Below are 8,676 nucleotides of genomic sequence, written 5' to 3'. Positions count from 1 at the left end.
CCCCCGCACCCCCCAAAAAAAAAAGTAGGACAAAATCCTACTTTAGCAACATGAATTAACTGAATTTGGGCTATGTGCATGCCAGGTAAAAGGAAAATATAGCAAAAATATTGATTACCTCTAATTATTATTTAAAAAAGCACTCTATTTACCCCTTCATTGTTTAGAATATGAACCAGTAGACCATTTCCACATCCAAGATCTACAAATGACTGTTTCTTGGTCAACTCTTTTTCCTTTCTCTCTTCTTCCCAAAGAATCTAAGACAATAAAAGAAACCATTTTAGACTTCTGCTCTCAGGTTTCCCTGTAAGAAAGCAGCAAAGGTTATTGGAAATGAAAGGAGAAACCTGGGAGACAATGCATATGTGACAGCAGACATGCCCTGTACTCGGAGAGAAAATAACTTGAGAGTAGAAAAAAACAAAAAAAGACAAGAAAACCATTTGTGGAGAGGGGCAGGAATTATATTGCAAAATATCAAGGATTTTGTAAGTGTTAAGCACATCTTCTACTCCGTTGGAGTCACTGGAAGTTGAAGTTAATCAAGACCATACAACCCTAGGCTACAGTGAACATAAATGTAAAATAAGCTGCTAGAACCAAGGGTGCAAGAGATAAGCACAGGAAGCAAGGGAAGTAGCAAGTAAACTTCAAGAACATCCCTGCAAGTAACATATGGAAGCATTTATATTCACTGTATTAAGGAAATACAGTGTTCGCAGAGCTGAGAATAAAAACCAAAATGCTCTTTGTAATCAAAGCTTTTAGCCCAGTTCTAGTCCCTGCTCTTTACCTAACTAGTTGCTTTTACATAGTTATGTAACTCATAATTAGTTAACAATTGAATGTTTGTCTGCAGGGCATGGATTAGTTCTATCACTGTCAAACTCTTTCCTTCAATGAGAAGCTACATTCATCAACTCTGTACACTTACTCTTCACTATGACTAACAAAAATCATCAAGAGTATATAACCATGAAAATTAGTATTTGAAACATCCTTGCTTGGTAATTTGTCAGTTTTGCTAGAGGGACAGGAACTGCAGATCCATAAGACTATCAGGCTGTGTTTACATTTTTACATGTACCAAACATTGCTCTTTTGTACTCCAGGCTGTATCTCAGAAGTCCCTAATCACCTCCTACACAGACATACCTATCCCTGCTGAGTTTCTCACCAGGCAAACTGAATAGCTAATTCTTTGAGCCTGTGCCTAGACTGTAGGCGACCTCAACATGACTACAGAGTTAAATGAGGTCAGATGCCCCCTCCTCCTGTCATATCAATGTAAGATGCTGTAAATCCATAAAAATGTAACACTGGACCCACCTTCTCTTAACCACCCCTTTTAACATACTTCTAAAAAATGAGTTATTGTATATATATATAGGGGTATGCGTGTGTGTGTGTGTATATATATATATGTACATGTATATATATATATATATGAAATCATAGAATCAGAGAACGGTTTGGGTTGGAAGGGACCTTAAAGACCATCCAGTTCCACCCCCCTGCCATGGGCAGGGACACTTTCCACTAGACCAGGTTGCTCAAAGCCTCATCCAGCCTGGCCTTGAACACTTCCAGGGATGGGGCCTCTACAGCTTCTCTGGGCAACTTGTTTCAGTGCCTCACCACGCTCTCCATATATCCAATCTAAATCTCCCCACTTTCAATTTAAACCCATTACCCCTTGTCCTGTCACTACAGGCCCTTGTATAGTCCCCCCCAGCTTCCTTGTAGCCCCTTTCAGGTACTGGAAGGCTGCAATAAGGTCTCCCTGGAGCCTTCTCTTCTCCAGGCTGAACAAGCCCAACTCTCTCAGCCTTTCATCATAGCTAAGGTGCTCCAGCCCTCTGAGCATCTTCGTGGCCTCCTCTGGACTCGCTCCAACCGGAGAGCGAGTAAAGATAATAAAGCAAGTAAAGCAAATAAACATAACTGAAAATTTTGCAAGGAGGTCAGGTTATTAATACCACACTTTCAGCTTTCATTTATATAAAGAGCCAGTTATTAGATGACTTTAATAACTTTTTGAAAGTTACTGCTGTCAGCTAAAACACATTATCACTGTAAACTAACACTCCTGTGCATAAAAATTTGCAAAACATTTTCAAGAGTGTCATTACAGAATTTTCCTGTGCCTACAACTATTACAACCCCTAACACGGAGGAATTAACTTTCAACATATAATATTATCATGGTGCTAAAAATGATGAAGGTAAGTCTATTATGAAGGAAAGTAGCTCTTTCCACAAGCCAATATCACAGAATAGAACAGTTGAGTTGGAAGGGACCTACAATGATCATTTAGTAAAACTATCTGACCACTTAATCATCAGCATTTCTCTGATGTAAAAAGTTCTGTCACACCAATGTAACAATGAAGCTTTTGAGAGTAGCCTAGGTCCGTCAGGCTTCCTCACACAATTTAAAAAAAACTTCATGGGAAAAGAAATGAGGGTGCTAAGTTTAAACAGTCAATTATCAAAATAAATCAGTCCTCAATAAGCTCTGTAAATGAGCTAATTATTTAAAAACTCATTTATGGAAGGTCCAAGAGGTATCTACATTATACTTCAAAGTAGACATGCTGCACTCTGGACAGCAGTCAAAAATATTGATGTGGCAAATAGCAACAGATTTTGAGCCTGTTTAAAAACCTCAGGTTTCTAGTGTCTGCAGGTGTCAGAATTTTCATAGATTCTTAAATAGGTAGGTGCCCTAGAAAAATGCACCAAGCATGAATTCCACTTTCAATCTGTGTTACGCTTGAAAACATTGTAATAAGAACTTTGCCTCTCTGCTTAAATGAGAGCAAAAGCAAATTAAAAAAAAAAAAAAAACAAAAAAACCCAAAAGAAACCACAACCCCAAACTCAAAAAATCCACACCCTTTCTCCTACCCCTTTCCTTTTGCCTTGTATGCCTGCAATAACTTCAGATCATTCTATTTTAAAGAAAGCAACAACTATAAAAATACTAATTTTCTTTAGAGCAGTTCTATTATTAGAAAACAGAATCTTATAGATTATTATTAGGCAAAGCAGTTTCCTACCAACAAATAAGTGGCAATGGCAACATCTTCATAAACAAATTTCTCAGGATCGGTCACTTCGGGCCACACCTTCAGAAAAAAAGAGAGAGAAAAAAAACATTCTGATCCATCTGAAATTATTTCAAAAAGTGCTCAGAGTGCTCTGGATACTCATCCACTTCAATAGGTTACTGCACTTCACAAATTTTGCATTTTAACTCCACTAAAATTATACACAAAGAATGCAAATAAAAACTGTGATTTTGTGAGTCACACAATAGAATAATGGCTTAAAGATGCCTGCTGTCATCCAATCAATTTCCAAGAATATTATGGCTCTGTATGTGCAGCTCCCAAGTAAACTGCTGCATCTGTCCTGTAATAAACATGCATCCTTTTGCTTAACTCTCTCAGAAGAAAAATTATTCCTCTTATGTACAACATTGACAGCATGAGCATTTGTGATTTATTTTCGTAATGTAACAGGCATACAATTATTCCTGCACAACAGAACACAAAGAATCCAAATCTGAAGTAGGAAGACAGAAATAAAAAAAATATTATCCCTATTTTCTACATGAAGAATTTAAGCAAAAATTAATATGCTCAACACCACACTAGGTCTACTGCATCACTAAAGACTGAACCATTACCTTACCTGCAAGTCCAATTTTCCTCTCGTATATCTCTTTCTATTTGTACAGAAATATCAACAGTGAAACCTTTCAACATTTTCACAAGATGTTTTACAAAAGCCTTTACCAATCTTTTTGCTCATAGCTAGATTCTGGTGTATAAAGTGATACAGGTATTACAGCACTTAACATGATCACTGTCATTTTCCCAGATCCCCAGAATAAAACAATACTACAACATTACTCCTCTAACTCAGACAGACATATTAATATCGCTCCTAAATTTAAAAAGAGAAATAGGAAATTTAACCTGCTTACTAAAGTAGTGCTGTTTCCAGACTTCAGGTTTTGGAGAGGGTGGTACTTTGTTTATGCCTTCTAGTGTGGAGGACTTAGTATTTACATCCACTGACCTACTGCTTACTTCTTATTTGAAAGGAAGCATTCTGGAAATTATTTAACTCCTCCAGATATTTAGTGTGAATTTGGCTCCAAACCTTGCTTTTCCACTTCAGTTCTTCCAAATACTAAACTGTTTGTTTCCCACATACACAGAAAAAACCCAAAATACTAAAACATAAAACATACATTTCAATTAAACTGCTTCTTTTAATTAAAAAAAAAAATCAGTGAAAGAAGCAGTTTCATTAAACAGACAACAACAAAAACAATTATAGAAAAGCATATTATTACTGCATTTATTGCCAAACTTACCTTTACCATCGCTTTGTATTTTTCTTTAAGCTCTTGATAAACTTTGCTGTATTTTGCTACAGAAATGAGTGAGAGTGTACTTTTAAACTCACTTGGCTTTTGTTCCACAGACCATTTAGCCAGTTTGGACAAAAGTTCATTTCCAAGCCATGATAGTTTGGGGTATGCAATTCCATCTGAAAACCAATCTTCTGGAAATGGAGCTACAATAGACACAGACCTTTAAAAATAAAATAAAACCCTTTGTATTAATACAGTTCATTTGATTACCTCAGCTACCTCAAAAAAAGAGGAAAGAATGATTAAGTGGAAAAGAATGAGCAGACCAAACTGACACATAGACTAGGGAATAAGGAAATACGTAATACACAAAACCCAAAGGGAAATAAACAGTGAAGTTACTGAATAACGGAACATTCTCCCCTAAATTTTGTTAGGCTGCACGCTATCTACCAATTCAAACACTGTCCATGCTACATTAACACAATGACTGAGGACTTGTGTGTGAAGAACAACCTGATTTAGCAATATATCTGATGGCTAATTAGTAAAAGTGAATTCATTAAATTCATGAAAACATCAGGAAGAAAATACATCAGTTAGCACATCTCATTATTTCATCATCTCTAATTTATTTAGATTTCATTAGAGCTATGCCCTCAGATGCTCAGGACCAAGCTGCAATGGTCTACGTTTCGATGTCTGAAGCACAGTAGGTTCCAAACAGCCATTCCAGTTTGACCCTCAACCTTACTAACACCCACACAACCCGACCTCTCACATCTAGTTCCTTGTGATCAGAATACACGTACTTTTTCTAGATCACACGCATGCACGATCAATACATACATTTGAAGTTGAAAGAGATTTGTTTTGTGTTGATTTGGGTATTGTAGATGTTTCACTTTTAACTGAACACTATGCACTAAGGTCGTGCCACTACTGTCATTTACTGATCAAGCAGGAAATGACACAAACCAAATCACCTAGATACTGATGATAAAACATGACGTGATCCTTGCAGTAACTCAAGGTTTGCTTCTTCCCTCACTCCCAGCACTTACCATTCCTCATCTTTTATGTGAGTTAGTTGAATTTGATAAATATTGCACTTTTTAATCTGGTATTTTCCTTCATTGTTTTTCTCCAAAGGCAGAAAGGTCACAGTTCCATTGTAAACATCTGAAAAGATATGTAAATAGTGATATTTTATTCCAGGATGGTTAGAACTAAAATAAATTTTTGTCTCCTTACTACATTAAGTGCAAACTAGTGAGGCAAGATCTAGGACAACACAGGAAGAACCACAGTGCTAAGAATAGTTTCATTTCTCAGTGCACCAAACATCTGAAACTACTGAACTGTTTGAATTGCCAAAACGTAGCATTCTGCTGCATGATGTTTCCAAAATATCTAAAGCTCACCAGTATGACTGCTCATTTTCTTCAAACGTAACTCTTTTAACAAACTAAAAACTAGACAATGAGGCTTTCACAGCATAAAACTGTTGCTTTCCCCTACCCCACAGTAAATCCAGAGCCCTGGGAAGCATGTTCCAAATTAATGGAGACTTACCTAACACGCCGATATTAGATAAACAATCAGTGCAATATTAAAACGTAATCAATATTATGACTATCTATCAATTTTGCCATTTTGAAAACCAGGATCTACTGCACAATTATAATTTAAGTATAGCTACGTTTCTGTTTTAGCAATATGCAGCTTTCCAAATTAGATTTCCTGGACTAAGCACTGTGGAAAAAAACCTCAAACATTATCTATCCCTAAATCAGTACCTTATAACTCTTAAGGGAGACCACCTGAGAAGATCTGGTTTTAGGTGAAGGAGCATGTATTATGTTAATATATGAAGTTATGTTCAGCAACCACAATACTGATCCTAAGGGTACCTATCACCTGTGGACAAAACATTCACGCTCAGTGGCAGATTCCAAACACCAGAGATTTTGGAAGAGCTGAGATGGGCTGACAAACAGCTGGGTGCCTCTACTGAATTTCAAGAAGCTATTCTGCAACTTTTGTCACATTTCCTTGTCTAATATCCAAACCATAATTAACTCCTAGACAAGTAAAAACAGAGAGAATGGAAGTGTGTCCTTTTGAAATAACTTAGAAATGAAAAGAGACTGCAGTGAAATAGGAATGGCATGGTACAGTAGCCTAGTACTCACATGCTACTGATTTTTCATCTTAATATCTTCATTTATTGCCTATATCCTTCCTAACAAGTGACCCTAAATGCATTTACTATGTTCCTTAAAGATATGATATGTATGCATTATTGCTTTATAAACCAGTTGCAAAAAATCATTTTAGCTATTGTCCATCCATGGCAATTTTTTTCAGAATAACTTAAGTTCTCTTAACCCAGTTAGGTTGCCCAGAGAAGCTGTGGATGTCCCATCCCTGGAAGTGTTCAAGGCCAGGCTGGACGAGGCTTTGAGCAACCTGGTTTAGTGGAAGGTGTCCCTGCCCAGGGGAGGGGGGTTGGAACTAGATGATCTTTAAGGTCCCTTCCAACCCAAACCATTCTGTGATTCTATGAAGTTCTCATTTCTGAAAATGGTTTATCAATTACCACCAAAATAAACACTGTGACGGCTTCAAATCTTTGAACTAAAAATGGCTAATTAATGAAATTTCAACAGACTCTGAAATTTTCTGAGACAGGAAAAAATAATTATCAATAAAGTAAACATCAAGTCTTATTGTCTTGGCCCATCCTTAGCTGATCTTCTCTCTAACATATTTTTCTTTTAAACATATTCATTAAAAAAACAGTCTCCTAAGCTTTTTCTTACAGATAGGCTCCCTAGATGTAGCTCAGGAACGTTTTCTCATACCATCAAAAGAAAACATAAATAAAAACGGCAACATACTGTGCTGGTTTTGACCGCGATAATTTTTGCACTAGTATGAGGCTAACTTTCTGGAGAAGAATGTTGACAACATACTGATGTATTCATTGTTGCCAAGCAAAGTTTTTATTATACTAAGGACTGTCCGTTCCTCATACTGCCCCTGTCCTCTCTCCCACCTTCTTCTCTACAAGAAACTGGGAGGAGACACAGTCAGGACAGCTGACAAAACTGACCAAAGGGACATTTCATGCCATAAAACATCATGCTCAGTATATAAGTTGTGGGGGGATTTGGCCAGAAGGCACAATCGCTGCTCGAGGACTGGCTGGACACTGATCACAGCAGTATCATTATTTCATATCATTTATTTTCAATTATTAAACTGTTCTTATCGTAATCCACGAGTTCTCTTTTTTCCTCCAATTCTCTCCCCCATCCCACTGGGGAGGGGGAAGGCGAGAGTGGCTGTGTGGTGCTTGATTGCTGACTGGGGCTAAACCATGACAGATAATGTTTTTTTTTAAGGGATCAGAGTAAGAATCACAGGCCACAAGAGCATCCTAAATCAGCTCTCCCCCATAAATGCCTATGGGTCTTTTAAAATTGTAAATTTAATTGCTTCTGGAATTCTGTTCCTTTTCAAAACATTACTATCAGAATTTAATCCAAATAAATACTTTTCGAAAATTTCTCATAAAAAGGTGTCAACCTCTACCTTATGTCTCTTTATATTAGTAGGATTTACTGCAGCATATTACCATCACACAGTGTAAAATAAATAAATAAACCCCTTGAGCTTCATTTTTAAGCAATACTAAACCGTAAGAAAGTCAGCACAAAGAGTTCAACTCGGGCAGGCAGGTGCCACAGCTGTCTCCTTTTTTCCATTAACTCTGCCCCGTCAAAAGCTACCATCGCTCCTTACATGCCCATAATCGGGTCGGCTGGAAACAGTGTTCCTGTGCGTGCACCCTGACAGCCCTTCGTGCCTCTCCTTTTTAAGGAAAGCAAGAAGACGGGGCATTTTCTATGCCTCTTCCTCAGGAGCGGGGTGACCGGTCTCCCATCTCAGCAGTGCCTCACACATGCCACACGAGCTCTTCGCCCTATCATGCTTCTCCAAGCTTGGTGCTTCAACTGGCGGCCCCCAGGTGTTTGATCTCTCCCACCTGTGTTCCAACTGCTGACATTTCCAGAGCAAACATGGAAATAAAATATAAAAATAACATCTGAACACAGGGTAAGGCCAAAAAGTCCATCTGCGCTCCTACATGTGGGGAAAAAAAAGGGGCGTTTCTCGCATGTGCAAGCCGGGACAGGCCTGCAACTGAGGCGCACCCCCCACGCCAAACGCTGCGCTGCGGCACCGGCGGGCGCTCCCGCCGCCCGGCATCGCGT

The 8,676-nt window shown here is 38.2% G+C and overlaps 1 protein-coding gene across 1 annotated transcript in view; it reads right to left on the bottom strand.

Annotated features, from left to right (window-relative positions):
- Positions 1 to 5,575, bottom strand: part of TRMT44 (tRNA methyltransferase 44 homolog (S. cerevisiae)) — a gene marked incomplete at its 5' end in the record, with an annotated part of 15,590 nt that extends 10,015 nt beyond the window's left edge. The window contains 4 exons of the mRNA XM_010146780.1: positions 153 to 260; positions 3,066 to 3,134; positions 4,394 to 4,613; positions 5,458 to 5,575. Of these exons, the coding sequence (XP_010145082.1) occupies positions 153 to 260; positions 3,066 to 3,134; positions 4,394 to 4,613; positions 5,458 to 5,575 (515 nt within the window). The remainder of the gene's footprint in view (positions 1 to 152; positions 261 to 3,065; positions 3,135 to 4,393; positions 4,614 to 5,457) is intronic.
- Positions 5,576 to 8,676: the final 3,101 nt, after the last annotated feature.

Source organism: Eurypyga helias, unplaced genomic scaffold (assembly GCF_000690775.1).
Source record: "Eurypyga helias isolate BGI_N326 unplaced genomic scaffold, ASM69077v1 scaffold18332, whole genome shotgun sequence".
NCBI lineage: Eukaryota > Metazoa > Chordata > Aves > Eurypygiformes > Eurypygidae > Eurypyga > Eurypyga helias.
Note: the sequence above shows the minus strand (reverse complement) of the source record. Positions and strands in the feature narration are given on the sequence as shown.